At 41.4% G+C, this 26,148-nt stretch overlaps 1 protein-coding gene across 2 annotated transcripts in view; it reads right to left on the reverse strand.

Annotated features, from left to right (window-relative positions):
- The window catches only part of ctdspla (CTD (carboxy-terminal domain, RNA polymerase II, polypeptide A) small phosphatase-like a), a 36,226-nt gene extending 17,711 nt beyond the window's left edge, over positions 1–18,515 (reverse strand). The window contains exon 1 of one of the 2 annotated variants that reach the window (XM_008297733.1): positions 17,950–18,515. In XM_008297733.1, the coding sequence (XP_008295955.1) occupies positions 17,950–18,025 (76 nt within the window). In that variant the 5' untranslated portion in view covers positions 18,026–18,515. The remainder of the gene's footprint in view (positions 1–17,949) is intronic. The other variant, XM_008297734.1, reaches the window with a different exon arrangement.
- Positions 18,516–26,148: the final 7,633 nt, after the last annotated feature.

Genomic DNA, 26,148 nt, shown 5'->3' on the forward strand with positions numbered 1-26,148 from the left:
GTTTAAAAGCCTTTATGTTAATGAATGCTGCCTCCCATGATAGTAGCAGACGGCAGTGATGCTCAGAGTCGCAGGCAGACAGTGTTTCACATGCATCATCGCATCCTCGTGACAAAAGGAGCTGAGATGTATGTTGCACCACAGTGAGGCATTAGTTCATGCGATAAGGAGCACAGGGACAAAAATAGCCTTCACCAGAGGACCCTCTGGGAAGGTAGTCTAGTTAATTAACATCAAGAAAAGAGGAGAGGGCAAGATTAATATCATATATATATGAATCTATATATATGTATAGACATATATATACTTGAGAAGAAGAAAATTAGAAACGGGAGATCAAAACTGTATGAATTATAACGAATAAACTCTATGAAATCAGGAAAATTACTGTAAACGTAAAGCAGATTCTATATTTTAATCCACAGAGACATAAAAATATCTGTTGTTGGACAATAATGAATCCTAGATTCATATGCTTGGCAAGAAGTCTTGATCAGCGTCTGAATGCTGCAAAGCTCCGGGGAGCAAACAACATACACATGTAGGTCCCTGGTTACATCATTCCTCCTTCACCGTCTCTGAAGCCCATGGCCTACTTTCACACTGACAGAGAGGCTGGAATGGTCTGTAGGCCTCTATGAATGTTCTATCACGGATTTTGAACGGTAGATTTTTTCCTTTGGTGAGCATGTGAGGATAAAAATAGAAATTTGGGAAGATCTAGAACAAAGGCTAAAATCTGACAGTGCAATTATCATGAGGTGTTCCTGAAGCAGAAATTCTGCCAGCTTAATTGCTTCAAAGGTAATTTTTAGGCATGGAAATCCCAAATCTGCTCAGGACTTTGAAGTGTCCACAGGCTGACTTTTTAGCTGGAATCATTATTTTCGTGCCTTGCAGCGGCCATCATACTGTGTCCCTCTTTGCTGCCGTCTTGTTAACGTGTTCATACAGCCGTGTGACACAGGCAGCCCAGTTAGCCGTGCATGCTGCGGCTGTTTGCAGCCGACTCCTGCTCCGAGAGCCTTCAGATTGACGCCTGGAAATATCCTCGGGTCGCTTCGACTGGATCTGACAGGCTGCGGGCAGTTCGTCTTTTTTTTTGTTCTTTCTTCCTTTCGTCTTTGTAGTCCAGAAGCTCGCTGTGGCTCTTCCTCTTCCCTGATAGATGCTCCGGAGAAGCAGCACTTCAGTAAACAAACACAGCTATACGGCTGGAAAAGGAAGGCAGCATGCTGTGTTACTATAACCTGCGTGGTGATTGAAGGAGATGCTCTGCCCTTGTAGACTTGATTCCATCACTGCTGCTACTGAAAACTGATGAAAGTATATTGGCTCAGGATGTGGTTTCTCTCGACAGTGAATTTACTCTCATACACAGAGTGAACTAATGGTTGATGCACGACAGGAATTCAACTGATTATAGAAAAGACACTGCACACGCTGAAAGCATTAACCCCATAAGACAAAGGTCACTGATCACACACACCAACACACACACACACAGATGAGGAAGTCTCATTAATGCGTAAGAACTTAGCGTGGTGGAATTAATTACATGGGACGAGCTTTATACTGCAGCATAACATTTAAAGATCAGTTTAATTACATAATTTAAAGGGTCCAAAGCTGTAGTTAAGTGTTAACTAACAGATGTCGACTTGGTTTAATTTCCCGGTATCTGAGATACAAGTACAGTATAAAGGGTTGACCATATTCAAAACATCAGGCGCCCTTTATTAAGGATTCAAAACTGCAATCAATAATGTTCCATAGATCAGTTGGAACACATTATGAATTGCAAGGTTGCCAAAAAATCTCTTTGTTGTCTACATTTTGCTTATCAGGAAGACATCTGCTGTAGAAAATGTAGACTAAAATCCATTTCTTAACAACTTATTGCAGATTTAAATGTTATTTTTACATGTTAGCAAGCAATCCTTGAAAATGTTAACAGGTGAGAACACTTTGCCATGGAAATTCTCTGATTTAAAATGAAACCAATTGGTATTTGGTGACCCGTCCTCAACCTTACAACCTCATGTGTCAGATGGGTTGTTCTACATTTGTCGAGTCGACCTGGAAGGCTGCTGGAAAAAAAGTGTGTGCGCTTTCAAAAAGTGCTCGACAGGTGATTGAACCAGAGGTCTATTACCGTCTATCACAGGCTAACTCGCACCTAAGGCATGTCCACAGCTGTCAGTAGCTCCTCATACGATGTTTCTTGATCTGACCAACTGTGGATTGTCTGCAAGCACAGTTTGATCCCTGGCAAGATGCTGTTTCTCACCATCTTGTGAGAATCCAGCTGCCTTGCGAGGTAAAACTTTGGAGCTGTAAGTCCGATCCCACCAAATGTAGCAACACTGACGTCTCAAGTTCCATCAAAGCTCTTGTTAGTTCTCTGCCATCGATTTAGCAACTGCATATTTTAGCATTTCTGTCCGTGCTGACTCACAGTCCTGGTTTGCTTTCTCTTTGATTCAATTCAGTTATTACTCTGGAGGGTTGCAAATTGGGTCCTGAATGAGTCCAAGTAATAATGCATGTGCCAAAACCACAAACTAAAAAAACTGATAAACCCTTTTTTTTGGGTTTGCAAGCTATGCCATCCATGGATTCATTATTTTTGCTGAGGACTTCATCACACGCTGGGGAAAACTCTTGGCAATGACTGACTTTTTGTCTTGGACTCCTGATGCAGAGACAATAACACTAATATCGCTGCAGACTTGATGGCGTATCAGAAAGTGAGACATTGCTAACCTTTACTTTGTTAATGACTTTATCAGTGACTCATCAGGAGAATTAGAGCAGCGTCTCCTTCCAAAACACACTGTAATGTCCTGAGTCACAGGGGAGTAAAACTTTCTGCAGCAATAATGACATTCCATCTACTTCCATTATATTCAGGTGGAAGATGGATAAGTTGAAAAGTTTGCCAAATAATGGCAAAAAGCATCTGCATGATGAAATGAGGAAAAGTGTCCTTCAAATTTGTACATTTCTAGTTTCGGACCCTGAATCAGGCCCCTGTTCTCTCAGGAATTGGCCTCAGATGCCTTGATGTCATTCTTCACTCCTCCATTTTGAGAGCGTCTACATTTTCCCGCCCCAAACAAGCAGGTGGGAGCGCGAGGGAGCTGGAGGGAAAGCAGAGGGGAAGCTGGAAGGGCGTCGAATGGGTGGGGAGAGTTACTGTGGTGAGACAGCCTATACTTGGGTCTGATTCTTACTCCACCCCCTCCTGCACCACCACCCTACACAAACAGAGCTTTCCTTTCTCCCCGGGACACAAACAACATAGCTGAGCGTTGACTGCCGAAGGAGACCGAGCAAACACACGCACACATGTAGCGTATGTTCACACGTTTAGGCAAAGGGCCACGTGTACAGCGACGGACAAACAGAAACTTTTTTTTTTTTTTTTTCCTTTCGGTGTCCTTGCTCAGGAATGTGTCGGCTCGCCTTGCATAGTAATGCAACTTTCGTCAGCTCTGAGAATAACAGCAAAAGGTTAAAGTGCAGCATTAGCCATTAAAAACGGCGGCCTGCACAAACAAGTTGAATCAGTTAAATAATGCATGAAAGCGCCCACACTCCAAGGAGTTAGTTAACAGTCCGCGCTTCTGTGAGTTACAAATACGAAAAACTAGGTAAAGGGCAACGCATGCAATTGGTTTTATCCAACAACAAAAAAAAAAAAGCTCCCTGGAGAGCGGGAGATAGAAGGCCTTATCTGTAGCCTCTTCAGAGCAGGTGCACGTTATTTGCCCGCTGAATACGCTTGCATTCGATTCAGCATCTTCGCTTGATCCGAGAGCCGTGAAAAAAAGGCCCTTTAAGTGAGTGCATGTGTCAGTGCTCCCGCTGAACGTTAGGTAACAGCAACACGGAGCTCGCTCGTCAATCAGGGCCGACCAAGCCCAGGCTTTCTGTCACATGTTCGGGCCCAACCACTAACAAGGCCGGAAGAGGGAGAAAACGCAGGAAATTCTCAGCATTCCTGACAGGAAGAGATAATCACCCCGTGACCCACAGCGTGGAATAATGCCAGCCTCCGAGAGGGAATATGATCCCCCGGCTTAGCTCCAGACTTTTGAGGTGGCCTCCTTTACTGTAGCTCTAAAGGCACAAAAATATGCAAGCAGTCAAAATACAACGTGCCAGATTTAAATTATGATGGGTTTAGGTTGAGCTGCCGGTTCTCTTTTTACAGCGCATAAGGTTTATGTTAGGACACGCATCACCCTCGAGCCAAATGTGTCCGGGAGAAGGTTAATTCAGGTTTATTACAGCCTTTTTTGTGTGTGTGTGTAGTTTTGGCCATCATTTCTGTGCATGAGCATTGTACTCACCATGTTCATTGCTGAGATCTGAGAACATGAAGACAACGCCACAACAAAGTCAAGTGGGACAAAGAAACACTTGTAGTCTTCTTTTGAGGAGAGTATTCTCAGATCTCAGCAAACTAATTGGTTACTCATTACTAATATATATAAGGGGTTTTCTTGCATATAGGAATAGTTGGTCACAAGAAAATGATAAGAATTGGTAATTCAAACAGCAACTTAAATTTTTAACCATGTTTGTAATTGAGGTTTCATTTACTCAGACATTTCTAGCTCTTCAAATGGTCAGAAATAGGAGAAAAATGCCAAATGTGTTTGGAAATAAGTTACTCTTTACTTTTACTGTATGCAGACTGATGGTGCTTTCTGTCATCCTCGGATTCTAAGCCAGGAAAACCTTGAATACTCAAAAATAACTGCATTACTTTACACACAACAGCAAAGCAGCAGGGGTATTTGTTACATTACTTGCTACTTTACTTTTCTTACTCATCCCCTTCCTTTCAAAAGAGCCTTTAAGCAACTTAAGAGCCTCCACACCCACAAGCCATTAGCTCAGGCCATCTGACTGACTGACTGCCTCCATCCTGTCCTCAAAGGTACCAGTGACTAATAAGACACATAATGTGAGTTAGACAACTTTTGACTTACCAGAGGGTGTATTCTTCATCTTTTGGTACATGTTACAACCACGATATCACACCGTCAGCCCTTATGCCGAGCTTATGTATCATGATTAGCAGATCCATGTAATGTTTCATTACCCGCCGCTGACTAAACTAACTAAGGGTCTTTACACCAACCTCAGTTGGACTTTTGGATGTTTTAGTTTGATCCAAACCAAAACTACAGGTGTGAAACCTCCCCTAAAACAAACAAAACAAAACATTGGTCTAACCACACTGAATAATACTTCTGTTTGTGACTCATTTGAAAACATTTTTTTGGATAGTTTCTGACTTTCGGACTAGTTACAAGAAGTTGTAGGTTTTCCTCAAAACTGGAAAAAGGAACTATGAGTTTAAGTAGCACACAGGGAGTGGAGGAGACCAAATCTTAGTAAAAACTGTGTCCCACAATGTTCTAGAAAGTCAACTGGAAGCCCAAATTTGAATTCTGGCGAAAATATCCCCCCCAAAATTAAAATACCCCTCACCCCAATCCCCAAAAAGCCAAGTCTTTCCAGGTATTTTCAGGCACAAGGAGAAAGGAGAGAGGATAGAAGATTTGGGGAGAGCAAAGCCACTTGAAGATAAAGTCTACAAGGGTGTATGGTGCCATTAGAAAAAGCAGTCAAATGAGAAGGACAAATTTCCTGACAAACTGGATCACATTCTGGGCTCTTGTCTACAAACCAATCAGTTGTGAATCAGTTAAGGGACATGCCACCCACTGAGGCGATGACTACATTTCCTCAGAGTGCTCGCATAATTGCAATGTGAAACCAAAACTAGCCGGATCAAATCCAATGTAACAAAAACTTGAATCTTAGCTCAGACTTTCAGGTGTTAAAAGACAAAACTGAATATAGGACAAATATGGAATATTCTTTGAGTATATTGGCATTAATAGTTCCTGTGTGACAGACCTCGAATTGCTTTCTGGTAGCACTTAGTTGCCCAGCGAGGCAGCTAAAGTGTACAGTACCTGGGGGGCATGAAGGTAAATGTGAGAACAGTCTGCGTGAATGTGCGGCTTTAATAATTCAAATGGAAAACAGGTTGGTTTTAAATGGCACGGTCAGGTACTTAACATACACCGAAATAAAACAACCAGGAGGGACTTCCACGCTATCGTTGCTGTATAAGTAAAACAAAAATAAAAGCCTTGGCAACGTGACATCACGGCAAGGAGACACCAACGACCAAAAGCGATATTCTAAAAAAACCTCTGCCATCCCCTCGGGCAGTGGGTACGATTTCACAGATTATTTCCCGCCTCCCCTCTCTGAGATTTTGAGAGTGGGGTGTTTGCATTGAAAGTGGGACCAGCTGTCTAGAGGTTACGTAACTCCATGTGAGATAAAATACTTATTCGCCTGCAGCCAAAATGAAGAACAGAACTCTCTCTCTCTCACACACACACACACACACACATGCAGCGACAGGTAATCCACTATTGGCCCGCAGCTTGGGATCTAATGTCTCGAGTTGACAACATTCAGAGTGAGCACCTGAAGAAGAAGCTGTTTCTGTCCCTGGCTGCCGCTAACAGAAACAGACAGCGGCGAGGGGGGAACTCCTTGTTGTGCACTGTGTCAGCAGAATAACACCGTGGAAGGAATCCCAGCAGAAATACATTATATCTCCAACTGGGAAGGCGCTAAGAAAGGAAACACTTTTATCCTATTCTTAAGTTTAGGCTCGGTAACACATTCACTTCTTTACTAGGTTTTCACTTATGGATTCGTTGTTCCAAATGTCCAAAAATGGAGCCTCGACAGCAGATGTCATCTTGAAACCAATTTTTCTGTCTGATCAAGTGTCACATTACAGTTGCACATTGTCCATCTGCTGGTCATTTGCTTTCAAATAAAATAATTCAATGACTATTGGATGGATTACCATAAACTTTTGCATTGATGTTTTGTCATCCAAACTGATCTTTTTGTCTGATCAAGCGTCAAATAACAGCTACATAAAACGGCAATAGTCAATCTGTTGGTCTTTGGTTTTCAAATGAAATAACTCCATAACTATTGGATGGATTGCCATAAACTTTTGCCCAGAAATTCATGTTATCCTCGAAGTGAATTGCAAAAAATTATGGTGAACCTTGACTTTTTCATTCTAATTTGTCCACTACTTTGATTTATGATCAGATACCTGCCAAAAAATAATGACATTCCAGCAGTAGTTTCTATGTAATCCTAATCAGCAAATGTCAGTATCCTACATCAGCATTTATTACAAGTATAGTAATTGTGATTATTTTAGCATGTGGACACAAGTATGTAAATCAATGGACGACCTCAGAGAGCTGCTAGAGTGGCTGGAGGGTTAGTTTTCTAGTTTTATTACTAAGTACTGCTCGAAAAAGTACATAACATTGTCCAAGTAGTTATCTTCATAGGTCTTGGGTAAGCTTTGTCTAACTTTAAAACCACAAGATTTATGCATACAACAGAAACTCGCAGCAAATTCTTACATATAAAAAGCTGGAATCAGAAAATGTTGCTTGCCTTTGTTTAAAAATTAAAGTATTTGACAGTATTCAGCAGATGGCCTTGTTCAATTCATTAAATCCACATACTGCAGTCACAGCTTGAAACTCAAGCTTTAAAGTTAAAATAAAAGTCGACCCTTCACACCAACTGAGCTACAGTCACTTTATATCTTTTATCGGCAAATTGATCAGTCAACAAACTGTTGAAGCGCTCCTCAAGAATCCCAAAACGTTGAATTTTAAAGAATAACTTCTGCCATCGCCCATGAAATAAACGCCTTTTTTCCCCTCCACATCAGAGAAAATCCTACCAAGAGAGGTGATGACGACGACAACAGATCCGCTTCCAAAACAATATTTACACCAAAGAGCATCTGCTTCACCATGCACTTGAACATGTGTTTGCTTAAACACACACACACACACAGAGTTTCACACACAGCAAATCCCGACAGCTGAGTGGAGTTGTGTAGCATCGGATGAGCTGACAGTTGCGTGTGTCACTCTGCTCGCTGTGCCGAGGTCCTTGGTGGGTTATGTGTGAGGCCATCGAGGCAATAATAGCACAGTATGATAAAATAAACTCCCATTAAGCCTCCTTTACTTCCCCCACACAGGCAACTGAGGCCGGGGTGAAAATTACAGCCTGTGGAGGTACACTCAGTTCCAGCAGATGCCTCCAGTCACACCGACTGACCCTCAGCTGCCCTTCTGGCTTTTATTTCCCTACTTATCTGAGAGGATTTATATATACATGTGCATCCTACATCACCTTATGTAACTGACATTACTCAATAACCCATTTGAATAAGTCAAGACATTTGCGGGGATTTACACACAGAAATCATTCGATCGCCGCCCATGTCATGCAAGGTACTAATTCTCCCTGCTGTGAACTCTGACACAGAGACGTGGGCGAGTCTGCCCCTGCCTTTCCTGTCTCGGTTGTGTAGCTGCATAGGAGCTGTGGTGCTGCTGCTGCCAGCCTGCCTGCCTGCCTGCCTGCCTTGCAGACCCCAGAGGGGACGAGGGCTGCTGCTTCTCGAGCGCTCAGCGAAATGAAGGAGATGACAAGAGCGGGGGAATTAACCCACTGAGAGCTCAGGGAGAAATAATGAGGGAGATCTGACTATGCTGCGCGAGTTACGCAACCGGCAGCAACACAGCCCACGTTGTTTGGAGCTGCGGCGGTTTTATTATTTATATATCTTTTTATATTCTCATCCACAACTGCGCGCTGCAAGCCAGAGGCTCAGCGACTGATGGGAAATCCTCCTTTGCCTGTCTGTTGGTTCAAAACAAACAGCAGAAGATCTAATGTCAGATATAATTAAAGGCCTTGTCTTGAGGCTCCGCTTGAACGTGGACATGCTCGTACACTCGGTGACCTCGGGGCGGGAGAAGCTGCCCGTGGAGCAGTAAAAACTGATCCTGGAGGATGATCCGGAGCGTAGGGGTATTTTAACAATTACAGAAAATCAAAGCACGAACAAGTGAAAGGTTCAAATCAAAGCTGGCTGAGACAAAACGCAGCATCTTTCAAACTCCACATCTGCGATAGATGATACAGGCTGTCTGTTAGTCGGAGATTACTCAATGACATCACCGTGACGTCATCAGCATTATTTTTTTCAAAAGTCTCCTCCAGAGACACCGAAGACGTTACACAACTGCTCCCTATGAACGAGTTAACTAAAAATCTGTGAAGTTTTGCCCTGACTAGAACTCCCACATGATTAGGCAGGCATCAGAACCACAAATTGCACTTTTTTTTTGCAGTAAATCTCATTTATGCACATTAAAATGCTGCTTGTTATGAATGGAAAGGAAGTAAACAAGTAGGTCATGTACTTGTGTGTGTGCGTGTCGGTGCGAGCATGTGCGAGTCCAGCTCGTGTATCGCTGCCGTGCTTTCCCATGCCCGTGCTCTCTGAGAGGCATTCATCTCCACATTTCCACACACAGCATGTCCTACTTAGAGGCCCTTGAGAGCTGCAGTTAAACAGTATTCACCTTTACCTGTGGAGGATGAGAAAAACGCCTCTTTGTATCTGTTACAGCCTCTGTGTGTGTGAGCGTGCGTGTTTGCGTATCCTCCTGCTCGTCTGTTTAAAAATGCATAAACCGTTTATGCTCTTCTGTCAAATACGGCACAAACTGGAACGCGGCATAATTCAAGAAGGGTGACAGAAAATCATTATGGACAAAACATGATCTCCCTTTTAGATAGCCAATTACTGGAGATGAATGCCAGCCAGAAGAGGGCAAAATATGCAGAAAGGCCATCCCCTTGTCAAACCCAGGCTGGATACCTGACTTCAACGCAGATGCTTTCTCCTGCTTCACACACACATGCACACCAGCACACACTCCCTGTCTTCCTTGACCCCTACCTATCTCTGACTGTATTGATCTGTTTTGACAATGTCCGTTTGTCTGAATGGACGCTCAATTAATCCTAGCTTGTGGCCTGTCCGAGTCCAAACTCAACAGTCCCGTCCTATTAGCCTTTAGAGCACCAGGCTGCTGCTGCTGCTGCGGCCGCGTGGCCGGCAGTCCGATCGCTCCAAAGGGATTGAGGCTCTTGGAGCATTAATAACAGTCTTCAGTCATTCACAGCCAATATGCCGATGTGTCAAAGCATACAGAAAAAGCAGAGTGATGTAACATCACAACAATACTGTGCATTTAAACCGAAGCATGACAGGCATGCACCAGGAGAACCAGAGTGTCAGTCGTTTGTCTTCTGCAGTTAATTAGAAAAAGTCTGAAGTTTGACGGGTCGAAAGTCACTGACGGCTGCAGGCAATTAAACCAAAAGTTGAAAACAGACACTCTACACTCCTCTCCACTGGGATTAACTGGAGTTTTGTTTGGATGAAGTTCTTCTGCTATCTCCGACTAAAATGCCCATTTTCTCATTCAAATCGATACAAACCATGTTATTACGGTGCAACCAATCGCCGCTCAGGATGGAAGTGGACTGGGTAGAGTGTCACTTTATACGGAATTTAATTGAATTCCTACTGTAACAGTGTCTTCAAAGCCCGCGCCGCACATTTTGAAGCGGCGCTCACTCCAAAACAAGCAACCACAGCACATGAGCTGCACTTGAGGCCACATTCGAACATAAAACTTCCCCACAGTGCTGTCAAACACACGGGCCAAAGCACACAGACATAAAAAGAGGCCCAGAAAAACCCAAACGTGGCCGTGCAGGAGAACCAACTAACAGGATAACAAACTTTACTGAGGGCAGAGAAATGCGGCATTTCTGTCTGAAACCAAAAAAATCACAAGTAATTTCATGAGAAAGGAAAAACACATAATAAGCATAATAGACACTTGAAAACATAATGCATTTGTACTCATCATTGTCAAGCACTGAAAAAAAATATCTGCACTTACGTTAACCTTAGTCCAGTACAAACACATCACAATCTTGCAAGTCAGGAATGAAACGCTTGGATGCAGAAACAGGAACACGTCCTCATGTGACTGTGAGGACCTACAGAACTTGCTCAACAACATGATTGAATATGATACTGCAAAAACTAATAACGAAAGCTACAGTAATTCTGAAACAAAAAGCAGCAGCAGCGGTGGAATGTACCTACATTTAGTGCATCACTGTTCTTAGAAGTGCAGTTTTTAGGTTCTTTACATGAGTACTTTCATTTCATACTACTTTACTTGATACTAGGGACCAACTAGTATGTTCTACAGATACCAGTTATTAGTAATCAAAGAAAGAACATGTGATATTCATTTGCAGTAAAGGTGCAAATCTACAGAAATTTAATGAAAAGGGCTCGAAAAAATCAATACAACAATGTTTTTTAAGCCACAATACTTTCTCTTTTCTTTCAGCCCAAACACCATTATAATAGCCACCAATACATAACTTCATTTTTTTTAGAAGTAAGAAAAAAACCTGAAAGAGTTTTTAATAAATGTTACTTAAAAAGCAGAGAACATTGCATTAGTTTGAGACTATTTTCAACTGCACATGAATACATATTTGGTGCTAGTGTGTATTTATAGCAGCAGGACGATGTGTGTGTGTGTCACTGACTCAAAATAAACGACAGTGTTGGTGTTTATCATGATGAAATAACATGTTATCATGTGTCATTTCTGTATTTTTAACAGTTTTGGACTCTATGGCACGGAGGAATGAGACACATCAGTCTTTTTATGGGATTTATCGGCTATAAGAGGGTATTTCAATACTTCCTCTGGTCATAAAAGTAATGTGATAACTGACCTTAGGTAAAACAAATCTAAAATTGTGGCTTTAGTGTAACTGTCCTGCAGGTTAGATTCAGAGAGAAAAGTTTTACAAAGTTCAGGTCTGTGAGTGCAAATTTTTTGGTGAACTAGCAGAGTTTCTATGGATCCCAGGGCTCTACCGGAGACATATATACAGCATATCAACAATACAAGATTTATGAACAACTAAAAAGGATGTTAAAAATCTATTCTGAGCTGGAAGCTAGTCAGGGACTTTCTGAGCAGGAATATGTGAACTCTTCTCTTTCTTCCAGTTCCATCTGCATTCTGAGTGAAGGTTTAAGTCTTCACAGTCATCAAGTGTAGGAGTGAAGAAAGAGTCAACCCACACTAGTTTCCCCTGTGGCCTCTCTTAGGATGGATTGCAGTGCGATTGCATCTCCCTCACTCCGTCTCATGATCCATAGATCTACAGGCTGCTTCATAATTAAGGGCCACTTTGCTGATTTCGAACTTGAATCTTTATTGTGAGCGGAAATGTGAAAATCAAGACATAAATCTTCTTAATGTGTTCTGTGTCGCAGGAGATAATCCTAACTGGCTCTGGAAAAAAACTCCAGCCAGCCACATTTAGAAAATTGACATTTTTAAAATGTGTTATCAGGATCAAAGTCTGGCACCAGGACGACTACTCCTGCTAGTCTCTACGTATCCAAAAGCTGAGTGTATTTGCATGATTTTCTGACTATCCACCAACAGGTAACATTCAAGATCAACTTAACATAGAAGGATATAGCCTTAGTTTATCACTTTAAATATTTCTACTTCTTAGTGAAGGAATCTTCAATTTGGCTGGAATTTGTTATGCAAGAGCAAGAGATTAGCTTAGCTTAGTCAGACTGCATTGAAGTCTATGAGAAAATGACACCACTTCTCCAGTTGATCTATTGCTTCAGTGAACATTTTCTGCATCAACAACAATAAGAAAATTGTTTGATAGAATGCATCTGGTGCAAATTGCAATTAAAGCACATAAAACATAAAGCGTGGTTGCATGAACCATCAGTCAATTGAGCGAAACAGCCCCTGCAGGCGGCTGTGAGGGTTGACAGACTTGACATAGGGGATAGATTTGGTCAAAAATCGTTACTTATTAGTGAATGAATCATTTTTGGTATTTGGGTGGATTTGTTCAGATTGTATTGAGAAAATGGCTCTACTTCTTTACTTGACCTATTACCTCAGTGAACATTTTCTGCATCAACAGCAAGAAAATTGTTTGATGTAACGCCACACAGGTTTGCATAAATGCATTAAACGCAAACTGCCATGACAGAACATAACAAAAAACTCAGTTGCGTGAACCACCAACCTCCAGCGAAGCAAGAGTTGACGGGCTTGACGTAGGGGACTCGCACATACGCTGAAGTTTGTACGCCTCTGGGTTTTACTTTCTTTCTGTATTCAATGTGTATCAAGGTGAGATCATTCATTTATTCTTATTTATTTTCATTTGTGTGTAAATGCAGCACTTTGTGTGTTTTTAAAATGAGTCCAGGCCTCAGGGACATCACCATTCCTACATCCATCCTTTACATACAGTCTATGGATGTGACTTTGTATTTAACAGACAGACACAACAGTGTGAACTATCCTTCATCCCCTAATCACCTGTCAGCAAGAAACCTGTGATGCCAAAACATTAGCTCCCTTAATATCACCATCAATTTGTTGTTTTTTTTTCTCTTGACAATACTTAAAAAATTGCTCATGACTGATGCTTTTTCCTTTATAATGATGCCATTGATTAAAAACGTCATAATATAAGCGATCATAAGCTCCTTTTTAAGCATCGTTTCCATGTAAAGCAAGAGACAGATACATAAACAAACACCTATGGGAGCCGCTGTTGGTGACTATTTGTGTTTTATGAGCTCATACATAATAAGAATTAAGTCCATTATGGTTACTTATGAGCAACAACACAACAGCATATTCATTTGCTGCTTACACATGTAAAAACATTACATCGCTTCTTGTTGCTGACTGAATGAATACTAAAAAAACCCATAAATTAATACATTAATCCCCCTATTTCCACTTCAGGCGTGTTCATCCGTACACTGACACATGGGCCGATCCCACACACACGGTTAACAAGCTTATCAGTCAAGGAGCTTAAGGCTTGGAAGCAAAACATTCCAACTCTTCCCAATGAGCTGCCCAGTATGGTGTTGGACTAAAGTAATGAAGATGTGTTGGGAAACATCTAACGCTCCAACACCTCCCTCGAGGTGCAGATAATCAGCTTTTCTGAGCGGCATTGGCTGAAATAGGCTCATAAATCTGTAATAAGGACCCGCACTTCAGAGCACCCGGTCCAGCTTCACCCCCCTCCCCTCCTTCGTCCTCTCAGTCAAAATGGTGCACCGAATATTGACTCCGCTGTACGCACACAGCAGTCCAATGCGATTCTCAAGAGAGGTGGAAAGCCTGTGACCGAGTGAAAGACTGCCCTCCTCTACCCAACACTTGAGCCCGGTCATGACGGCAAAGTGCTGTACGCAGCAGAGTGGCAGCTTGTGGGCAGCCAGAACTCACAGTGGCTTCCTCCATTCGCTAGCCGGGCTACACACACACACACACACAAACACACACACAGACACACACAACCCTGCAGGTGTGGTCCACACATCATAAACACTTTATTAATGTACAGCAGCATGTTCCAGGAATAACCTCAAAAGCCAAGTGTGCATGAAATCACAGGCCTTTTTCCAGATTAATATATAATCACAGCTTCAGTATTTTTATTTTTTTTTCCTTTCTGGCAATAATTTCTAACCAAGAGGACTTAGAGGGAATCGTATTTTAACAAGCCATTAGTGTGCATAAATCCCAGCATCTGCCGCTCCTCCTTGTCTGATGCTTCTTCTCAAATTATACATCCCTTCTCCTTCGCATGTAGCGAGGCAGAATGAGCACCTTAACCACCGAAAGGCTTAAAATGTCTAAATTGTGAGTTGTTATTGCAGGACAGAATGACATTACGTCTGCCCTTGGATGCATATTACTTAGCCACAGCGAGAAAAACCACACCAGCAATCAGAAAAACAATAATTTGTGTTTGTTGTTTTCCCAAGAAAGCGATTTCTTCTTTTCAAAAAAGCAAACAGTTATTTCAAAGACTCCTGGGTATATTCAACCAATACGCTCAGCAGCGCATGTGAAAGACGCAATGTTGACTGAAACGCAGCTCCATCCCCATGTGGCACCACGTCAGACTTAATGACTTTCAAGATATATACAACACAAGGAAAAATTAAAGCAAATTCCAATCATCGCTGGGAATGTGAGATTGCGGTTCCGGCCAAGTATGTGTAACTCCCGCTGCAGGGGCGGAGAGCTAAACTGGGATTTGACCTAATCTCATTAAGGTAAACGGCTCGTCCATTGACACCTGCTTTTGCTCTGAAGTTATCGAAGCCTGAGCGATTCGCGAAGCACGGCTGAGGCTGAACGGACCTCCCCTCCCCTGTTGTCAGTCCAGTCATTACATTTCATTGCATCAGATCCTGAAAAATAAACGGCTGCCAAATGAAAAGCGTAATTTGGGTTTGGAGAGAAGAAACTGCGACTGCCGTGTGCTAGTGTGCAGATTCCTGTTAAATACCCAGCCTTAGATTGGTGTAACATTGCTGCTTTATCAGAGAATAACTCCACTGTGGTACAACAAACAGCCTGGATGTCCTCCAAGTGAACTATTTCGTACCACATGCACTCAAAATTGTTTTTTTTACAGTGCAAGAAATGGCTCTGTATATTTCCTAAAGCATGGTTAACTCTGTAGCAACACAAAACACTGCGTGAAGAAAGAAAGCAACCACACTATTATTCCAAACCTGACCTCATTTATATGACTTCATGCTGCATAAAGATATAATCAGCACCTGACCGAATGTCTAAAAAAATTGGCTCTAATGAGTTACTACGTCTTTGCTTGGAATGAAACTGATAGGACTCCTAAAATAGCCTGCCTGTGCTCTGAAATATTCAGCATGTGAGTGTGTGTCTATGTGTGTGTAATCGTTTGTGGCTTCAGTGCAGCCCAAGCAGGTCACAGACTAACTTTCCTGGACAACAAGTGCTGTTTGCTGTCTGTTTTGACAGCGCCAGGAGTGAAGGGCAGCGACTCTGTTCAGGAAGCTCCCCGGTGATACTTTGTTTGTGTGACAGCAGCCGGTCGAGGAGCCTCAGTGTGTGTTTTCTGTGTGTGTGTGTGTGTGTTGTGTCCTCGCCGGTCAGCCACTGACCCTGGATTTTATCCCGCCAGATTAATTGTCAGATTCCACATGTCATCCGGGATTTACTGTTCAAGACGAGCAGGATGTTACGGACAAGAAAGTGTGGGAATTCTGCGCATTAAAAAGTGCTAAAAGGGAAAGAAGCTGTTTTTCTTCAAACACATTTCTTGGATGATGTGGGGCACAGTCACTGATGATGAATGTTTGCTTTTGTTTTGATGGATTTGTTTGTGCTGGATTATAATTATCAAGGTGGCACCACGAGAGCGCAGTAAGCTGCTGATGGGGGAAAACAATATCGGAAATATGTAGCGGCACATAAATCACGATTGATCTGGTCGGAGCGAGCACACGGGTCAGTCTTAGAGCAGCTTCAAACAGAGACGATGCATTCTTAAGATAAAAAGCTTACGTCAAATTGGAATATATATCAAATTTCAAATGAATTATCAAAGCGAGTATGTCCAGATTGTCTTGATTATCTCCTAATTTTTACGACCGCTGGCTGAGAGGCCTGTGAGTCATTCATGTATGTCAGTGTTGCTCAGTGGTGGGTGATGCAGGAAGGTGACCTTTTTCTCCAACAGAGCACAGGGTGTAGCGGGAAGCTGTGGTCCCTCTGGCCTCCAGGCACCCTGTGGCTCAGTAGGATGGGTGCTGGCAGCTCATCTACCACCTCAACTCATCTGCCACCTCCCCCCCCCATGCATGAACCATGATTTGCTTGAGTTCTCATTATAACACACAACGCGGACTCAAATCCAAATAGAAAAGAGTTAAACATGCAAAAAAAAAAAAAGTGTCAGTGGCCAAGCAAAGACTTGTGAAAAGCCCCTCTGGAAGTTAATGAAAACTGAGAAACTCCTGACTCATGAGGGGGATTTGTCATTTGTGTCATCGCCACATGGTGAAAGCGGCGACTCTTGCGCAAAACAACAGAGAGAAAATGTGTTTTTGTTCAAGCCTCTGTAATCTGCAGAGCAGCTGTTGAGCTGTTGTTTTCGGGCGCTTCGGACACAGCTGGAAGTGGACATTTGGAACAGCGTGGACACACACTGTCCGTTGTGTGATGATGATTGTGATATTATCATGGAGATTGCAAAAAGGAGCTGCTGATACCGATAAAAAAAAATACATTTTTAGACTGCAGGGGGATGAAATTTCAAAACTGTATTGCTTCAGACTGATTCTTTAGTCCTAAAATGGACAAGATGTACAAAATATACATGTGCGCCTCATGTTATTGAAGACTTTTTGGTTGATAGATGCATAAACACAGTCAGAAAGGGACTCCCACATACCCAATTATACAGTTTCCTGCATCAACATTTCAAAATGTGAGGGTTTCTTTGCGGGTAGCACAGTCAAACTGCTGATTTGACGCCTGATCTTTGGTTGCATTAGTTATTAGCAGGGTGCCAGGCATTTTACAGTATCAGTGATACATGCAGGGATGTCGGCGGTGCAAGGGAGAAGGAGTGGAGTACCCGCCCCCTGTAGTAAACCCTGCTCACTCCACACAGCTGAGCAAAATGCACATGTTTTAAGTAAGCAAAAAAAACCAAAACATGAATATTACAAAAAATAATAATAACAATCGCATCTGATTTGGCTGCAAAATAAAGGCAGTAAAGTTGCATTGCCAGCTCCACAGTACAGACACATCCAGGCTGGCTGAGGGCTCTCTTAATGTTTCATCTGAACAATGGAGGTTTTCCGTCGATACTCTTGCCTTTGCTATTGCAGCCCAGAATCCTCTGCAGAATAAACAGATGGGTAATCTAGCTGCACCAAAATAGACGGGAAATTCAAAGCATGTCAAATAATAAATTTTAAAAAAAATCCCCCCCCCTCAATAAAAAAAAATGACAACCGAGTGTGACATTTCGCCTTACCTTTATCTTGACTTGAAGAAATGCTCTCCTCCTCTTTCGGATTTGCAACCTGTGTTATTATGGACGTGTTGTCCATGGAAACGAGATGTTCTGCACCTTCGGCTACACCGTTTTATTCCTTGGCAAACATTACCAAGCGCACTACGGTCCCCTGGCTGTGCACAGGCTACAGAGTCCGCTGTTTGCACCATTAAAATCCCGTTTTATTCGAAGCATGCAGTCCGATCTCTCTCTCCCCCCTACACACACACACACCTCTCCAACCACCACCTCCTCCACCTCCACCCCACACCACTTCCTGGAGCTTACAAACGGGACGAAATGTCAATAAGGAGGAGAAGCGGGCCACGGTGCGTCTCGGTGCGATCTGAGGTGACAGTCCGATGAGGCGAACAAAGCGTCAGTCCTGCACCGAAGCCGTGTGTGTGTCCGTTGTGGCTGTTTGCAGGCAGCATAGCCCCCGCCTTCTGCTGCTGCTGCTGCTGCTGCTGCTACTGTACGCTCCGGCTTCAGTCCACACACTACAATATCAACTGCGTGATACGGTTACAGTGTTTACCCAGAGATGGCGACCGTCCTCCTGCTGCCACAGGGCCATGCAGGCTCACTACAACAACACGCCTTCTACATTTCCATTATGCTGTGCAATCCATGCTGGGAAGAAGGGAAAAAAAAAAAAACCCTCTCAGTCAGTCCGCCCACCACTCACGGTTTGTTGCTGTCCTTTCATATCCTTAAAGCTGCGGGAAAACAGCCTCAGGATATTGTGCTTGTAGATTGTTTTTTGAATAATTTTTGCAACATTGTGCGTAAAATTAATTGGAAAGTTGCAAATATGGGAAATGCAATTCACAGTTTGCCAACATTATCTTCCTACAACCCTGTTCAGGACTTTTGGAGCCATTTGGTTTAGGTGACAGACATTGTTTTTTTTTATTTTTGAAGATGTTTTTTAAACATAAAAAGCATGTCATGCACTTGGAACCAAAACTGCATCAACCTATCAGAACATTTATTTAACATAGTCTATAATGAATACCAACAAATATTTTGCACGTATTCTTTCTTGGGGTCCAATAGACCCCAAAAACCTTCTACGTATGGCAACATCCTGAATACGGTTTAAGCCTCTCTTGCAATGCCAGGAATATAATTCTAGTGGAGAAATCTCGTTATTTTAATGGGTACTTCCATCCTCTCAGTAGTAAATGTGTGCATAAAACCAGAATATAAAGCCTGAGGTGGCTGAAAGACACAGCAGTGGACACACAGCTTTCCCAGTCCGGACACCCCAAATTTAAATAGTTCCACCATTTTACAAAAGTAAATTCTCTTAATGTAAAATGTATGTTTAATAATAGAATATAAAGCCTCAGGACGCTGAAAACCAGACTGTGCACGCACAGTTTTCACAATACGGACACCCCAAATCTGAATATTTCTACCTTTTAAAAAAGTAAATTTGTTCAGTGTTAAATTTGTGTTTAAAACCAGAAAATGAAGCCTCAGGTGGCCTAAAGACAAGGCTGTGAACACACAGCTTTCACAATCTGGACACTTCAAATCAGACTGTTTCTACCCTTTACAAAAGTACACACAGTTTTCACAATCTGGACAATCAGAATCCGTTCTATCAATAACCTCTAACATACCTACAAAACATTTACTTAATATTAAAGCCATTTCTTATGACTTTAAAAGCCCCGATTCAAAAATGCACTTTTTTTGGAATCTGGTGCAAACACACAGTGTTGTGCATAAATTGAGTTTTAGTTTCCCATCGATCGTGCACCGCCATCAGAGTATTGCAACACGACTGCGACCCCACGCATGCAGCCGGAATCAGAGGGAGTCATGCAACAGATGGCGAGGCCCCCACACAGCCCCTGATCTCAACATCATGAAGTCGGTCTGGGATTACACGAGGAAACTGAGGACACTGACTGAGACGGATTAATTCGGCGGAGAGCTGTGGCAAATTCTCCAAGATATTCGCAAATGCCGCACCTGCATGGTGCCTGGAAAACCTGTGTTCAAGTGATAAACAAAGCCAGTAAAGAAAGACATACTTCAGATTTATTCATTAAAACCGTTTGTTTAAAAAAGTCCAAATCTGTGCAGAGACATCATGATTCTACTTGATCCTGCATTTCTCATCCTGCCATCAATAGCAGGTTTTTGGAACACAAAACAAACTTTTCTTCTTGAGACAAATAAGCCAACCTTCACAATGCATGCAAAATCAATGAGTTGCCTCTTATTTACATCATGCAGCCCAAACACATCCCTCCAGCTGATACCCACATCATGCATCTGAGGCCTACACCCTCCACATACACTGATAAACAAACATTATTCATCCTATTTCAGCCTCGGTGGACCGTGGAAGAACAACAGGGGAGATAAAGTGGTTTTCTGGCCCATTGCCAGCAGTGACGTGTCTGAGTGTTCGTCCCTCTTCACCTTAGCTGTCACTTTAATGGAGCTGAGGTCCGTCCAGCCCTAATCGACCCCACCTGAGAGACGAGTGTATGATGGCATATGGACAGGAGGGAAAACAGCCTGTCATCTGCTGATGCTGCTCATAATTAGTATGTAATCTCCCCACCGACACGACGCTCTCAATGAGGGGTCAGCGCCGCTGTCCCAATGTTTACAGTAATGTATGTGTACAACTGACACCGCAACACAGGTCCCGCAGCCACTTTGCACAATCACAATCTCTCCTCAGCACCTGGCAATCTGTCTCAGGTTACTGTGTCTGTCAAGGCTGTGTGGCCACTTGAAATCTGACGCAACGGAGTTGGCATGTAACCACGGTTGGGTACTTTAGGATTAATAAGTCATCAAAAGAAAACAGGAAGCAGGTTGATAAAGGAAAATTTAACTTTATAATAAGTGCAGCTGTGTGAGAACCTGTGGAATGCTTCCACAAAAGAGTTTTGATTAGTGCATGTTTGTTATCACTGATAGTAATCAAATTAAAATCAAATCATAGAGATTTAAAGACCGTAATGGTACCACTCTGTGATAAGTTACCCTTTGTTCACATTCAGAACAACATAATGGCTTTATCAATAGTCAATTTATGAATGAGAACAGCTCTGGAGCTGTGAGAAATCCCTCTGCAGCCGTTTTGCTTGATAAGTTGGCAGCTATAAAGTTGGTAATCATAATCACAAACAATACATACATCTAATAAGCCATAAAGTCTGCATCAAGCTGGCAATGAATTGATTTTCTGCAACTTTTTTTCCAGTGCAATCAGTTAGAAGGTCATCCTGATCAATTTAAAGCTGCTGTACTGTATATTTTTATAATAACAATGAATCATATGACTAGCCTTTTGGTGGAGCTTTTCATAGCATCTGTCACCTTGATGTTGTGAGTTTTTTTGTTCTGCCAAGTTATTGTCATCAGTCAGCAGCTGTTTTTTGGCAAGAAGGGTAAAAACTGACTGCAGAGCCCAAACAGCAGACACACAAAGTTTGCAAATAGCTGGTGTAAATAGCATTTCTCTGCCTCCTGCAGCCAGACATTTATCAGAAGTTGGTGGAGACCAAAACAGAGCTAAAAGAAAAGTGAATTTTGATGTAGCATCCCCTGGAAGCTAACTCATACTAAACTATTTGCTAACAAATTAGCCATATCATCTTAAAAAGTTATAATATGATATCTTTGTGCTAATAGCTTGTTGCTAATGTTTCTTAGTGGCTAATGATCAATTATTGGCTAAAAAGCTAAAACAACAAATTTCCTTAAGAGGGATAAACACCTGTTGGAGGATTTTTTCACAACCTGACAACCCCAAAAATATTCTTAGTAATGACTTATATTTAAATCATTTAAAAAATCACTAAAATAAAAGAAAAAAGACTATAATACATAATTCAAATGATAGACAGAGATCTTACTATGTGTCCCTCAGGAGCATCTATAAATCAACACATAACATTTACTACAGAACAATTATAACGCAACACATGTGTGGAATTGATGAAATGCCAAATTATATATTGATAGAACTCTTCATAAAGGAAGATTAGAAAGCAGTGCTACAGTAACTTGAATTTCAAAGTATTTCTTTACTTCAGTGCGTAAATATTACATGCAGTTGTTCTCACTCTATCCAGCTCATCTCCTGCATGCAAAAATGTTCCATCGAGGTTGCTTATGTATTAAAAAAACATACATTTTCCTGAAAACCCTGAAGTGGCATAGTCAGTTTAGATCGAATGGTTGCATGGTTGTTGTGTAGTTGTTAGTCTGAGTAAAGCACTTTACAGCTTATCTGGGGGGCACAGATAATGCTCTTTGAAAAATTACACCTCCAGGGCACAAACACTTTGTCGTGTGAGCGGCGAGTGTCAGAGGGATAAAGATGTATCCACGCGTAATCGACCAACACAACCTCGAGATATGAGACCAAACACTGAGGTGTTCACTTTCTGATCACAGACATCAAACACTGTTGGCCTCTGACATTTCTCTCTCTCTCTGTGTGAGGGAGCAGAGTGGCAAAGGCCCTGCAGGAACACATCTCCGCTGATGAATAATTAAAATAAATACGGTCTTGATATCAACTTTGATAGGACACAGATGATCTTCTTCGCCGCCTTCAAATACATCTGGTGTGCTGTCAGACTGCGGGGTCCTTGAATGTTTTATGAATGTGGGTGTACATCAGTGAGGAATTGGAATCGCATAATAATCTGTCTCTGCATGGGCCTCTTTCGCTCTGTTTCCGCACACTGTCGAGCCTTCGAGGTGACGTCCGAGCATAAACAGCGGCACAGAGAGGCTCGCACAAGGACACGGTTCAGTTTAGGAAAGGAAGATGGTCTAAATGCTGCAATGTGAGGCAATACATTTGTGAAAAGAGGCTGTTTTTTGTAGTATAGAGAACAATCCACTTTCCAGATTGCATGCTGTCGTTAAACTGGGTGCCAAATCATGAGATTCAACATAACTGGTTCACTTTAGTTTCTGGACTCTCAGTTTCAAAAGACCTGGAAAGAAAATTAAAGGACACTAAAAATGCACATAAAGTAAAAGACAGCTTCAAAATCAATCTATTTTATGTCTAAATCTGAAAAGAACATCCCTTCAGATCACTTTTTGTACTAAAATATCAAGAAAACATTGTAAATGGACATCTGTGATTGAAGAATTTGCCTCTGCGGAAAAAGACATAAATCATTAGTTTACCTCTAGCGCCACCTTATGGAAGAGATTTAACCTGCTCGGAGGTTGTTGTCAAAGAACCTTAATTGTAAAGTGAATGTGTTTGGAAAGGTTATGCAACACACTGTAGGCTACATCCTGTGTGTTTTATTCAAAAGTTAATCCTTACCTTGAGATATTCATTAATAATCACAGCCGAATATGTTAAAATTCAAGAACTAGCATTACAACATTTATATTTTGGCTACTGAAAGAGAAGGAGAAGACTTGCTGTTTTGTTTTTGGTCTAATAAGGCTTCTTCTTTCTCTTTTTCCCCCCATTTGGTTTCATTTTCCTTGTCATTGCTCTCCCTCTTAAAATGTAAATAGACTGAGCAAAGTTCCAACTTCTTTTCAAATGTGGCAGACTCTTTTGATGGATGAAGAGTGTGAGATCACAGAACTTTTACCACAGAGGTCATAAAATGTTCACATGTAATCTGATTTTGGATATTTGACATACCACAGCAGGAACAGTGCAGGTGTAGATAATGAAATCACAAGGTTTAGTTTCAGGTTTCTGCTGGTTCAGTGTCACGGCTCACTGGGACACTTAGAAATAACTGAGACATTGCTAATGTTATTAGTAACACATGTGCTTTTCCTACAACAAAGGGGTATTGGATTCATGGAATTTGCCCCCAAATGAGTGAAACAGATCGAGTCAACAAGGCAAAATGACAAACCTGAGCTTCTGGCTGTTCACAGCATCTCACAAACAGACTCTCATGCAGGTTTCGACCGAGCAGAAGATGCACTGTAAAGACCTTGACGAACCCGAGATGATCAATCAAATGTCAGGAACTTTTTGTCAGTGAAGGGGTGTTAGAATGATTGAAGCTGTAAAGGTCACATCTTGTCACATCTCTGCCAAATCAGGACAGATTTTAATAAGGCTGAGATGAGATCCGAGCCCTGGGGATACATGAAGATTTATCTTGTGGGAGTCCTTGTCTTTACAAAAAGCCACTTCTGTTGAAGGAATCCGACAATGGCAATATCACAGCGGAGATTATTGCTGTGGGTTCAGCGATATCTCAGGGTTCATGTGAGGTCTGTATAAAGTCTGTTTTTCTGATCTCCTGTATTTTCTCAAACTACAAGAAGACAAGATTGAAAAGCAACAAAGAGAACCTGCACAAATACATGCCATCCTTTGTTCCTCACAAGTGCTGGGAGGAATAGTTTACAGGCTTCACATTTTTGGGAACTGATGAATGACAGGGTGGGTGCTACATAGTTTTTTGAATAAACTCCCCCCAAAACTACCAGAATGACACATAGCTGACAGCTGATTATAAATATGTAGTATCTGAAATACTGAAATGCAGAAGAAGAGCAATTTTGGCACAGTTTTGCTGACTTAAAAGATGCATGGAGAGAGAAAATTAGTCTCCAAAGGTCAAAACTCCAGAAACATGTGTTGCACTTAGAATAACTTATTGTCAGTTTAAGGCTTTTGAACTAGGTGGCCCTAATAAAGATCATAGTTGCTCCATTTTTCTTACCTTGTTAGCTTCTCTATGTGATTTTTTTCAAATATATTAGAAGTCACATTATGAGCAAAATAAACAGACAACACCACAGCTGATCTTTTCCACCTGAAACTTCAGTGTACCGATGAAAATTTCAAAACACGAATTAAGACTTCAGGGATTCAAATGTAACAAACCTAAGAAGCTAAACCTGTCGGCTTACAAGGTTGGACTTCCTGTATCATTACCCTGCTTCAGGGCTGGATTCTAGTTCAAACATTTTGGGCTGAATGGCTCTAGGAATACAACTTACCATTAGTTATACAGCGCTTGATCAGAGTTGGAGATGAGCTGGTGTGCTCAGGCTGCAGTGAATGGGGAAGGATGGTTGAAGAACCAGGTGGGGACTTTATAGATCTGCAAATTCTAGAAGAACCAACTGTGTGGGGTTACACCTAAGTCATTTTAAGGCAGGACAGGTTTATTTTAATGGGGGGAAACTATAAATAGGTCATGCTGATACACAGGTATGAGTTTTAGGGGTGTACTCAATTACTGGAGAGGGGTATTAATAAATGCTGAAATATAAACAAGGTTTTCTCTCTTTTTTAAAAATGTATTCTTCATCTTTCAGGGCAAGACATTAAGAACAATTTCTTATTTACAATGACAGCTTGGCAAGTGCCAGAGGACAAAACATGAGCAACAATCTTGATGAGTTCAGATGTCACCACAGACTAAACAAATTGTAAAAGCGGTTATTTTTAACTGCCCTGTAGCAAATTTATTTATTTATTTATTTTTAAATACTGGAATAAATAACATTATATAAAAAATAACAACCTAACCTTATTAGTCTCTGCGTTTTATACTTAATTACACTGTAGGGTCTTAGCCCTAAAAGTGTTATAGTTAGGTGAAGTTGAACTTGACATAATTTTGTGAGGCTTTATTAATTAATCATGAAATTACACCACAAAAAACAGCATAAGGTCTTAACCTCAACATTTTGACTTTAATTTGTAACGCCTATTTTATTTTTATTTTATTTTATTTATTTATTTTACTGGAAAGCACACTGCTTCAAATCCTGTATCTTTAAAAGTGCTGAATAAAAAACAGTGACTAGATTTGACTAAATATACCTGTCATTTAATTAATTTATTTATTTGATCAGAGACCATGCATTTAACATAGAAAACATCTGATGTATTGCATATAGAGTGTATAGCATTAAGCTCATTTTCAACTCCTGTCCCTGGTTGGGCTTTTCAGGGTTCTTAAAGTAGCCCTCAAGCTGACCCAAAATGCAATTTAATCTCTGTTAAACATGTTTGATTTTATTATATATTTAGTCAGAATTAGTAGATAAATTTGACGTGGTAAAGTCATATTCTTGAGATAATCTGACTCATTTTGTATCCATAGTTTACCTGAATTTTATATTCTTTACTTTACTGTTCATATCGTAATTATTTTATTTTATTTTATTTTATTTTAT

The sequence above is a fragment of the Stegastes partitus genome, unplaced genomic scaffold (genome assembly GCF_000690725.1).
Source record: "Stegastes partitus isolate 25-593 unplaced genomic scaffold, Stegastes_partitus-1.0.2 Scaffold1242, whole genome shotgun sequence".
Classification (NCBI taxonomy): Eukaryota; Metazoa; Chordata; class Actinopteri; family Pomacentridae; genus Stegastes; species Stegastes partitus.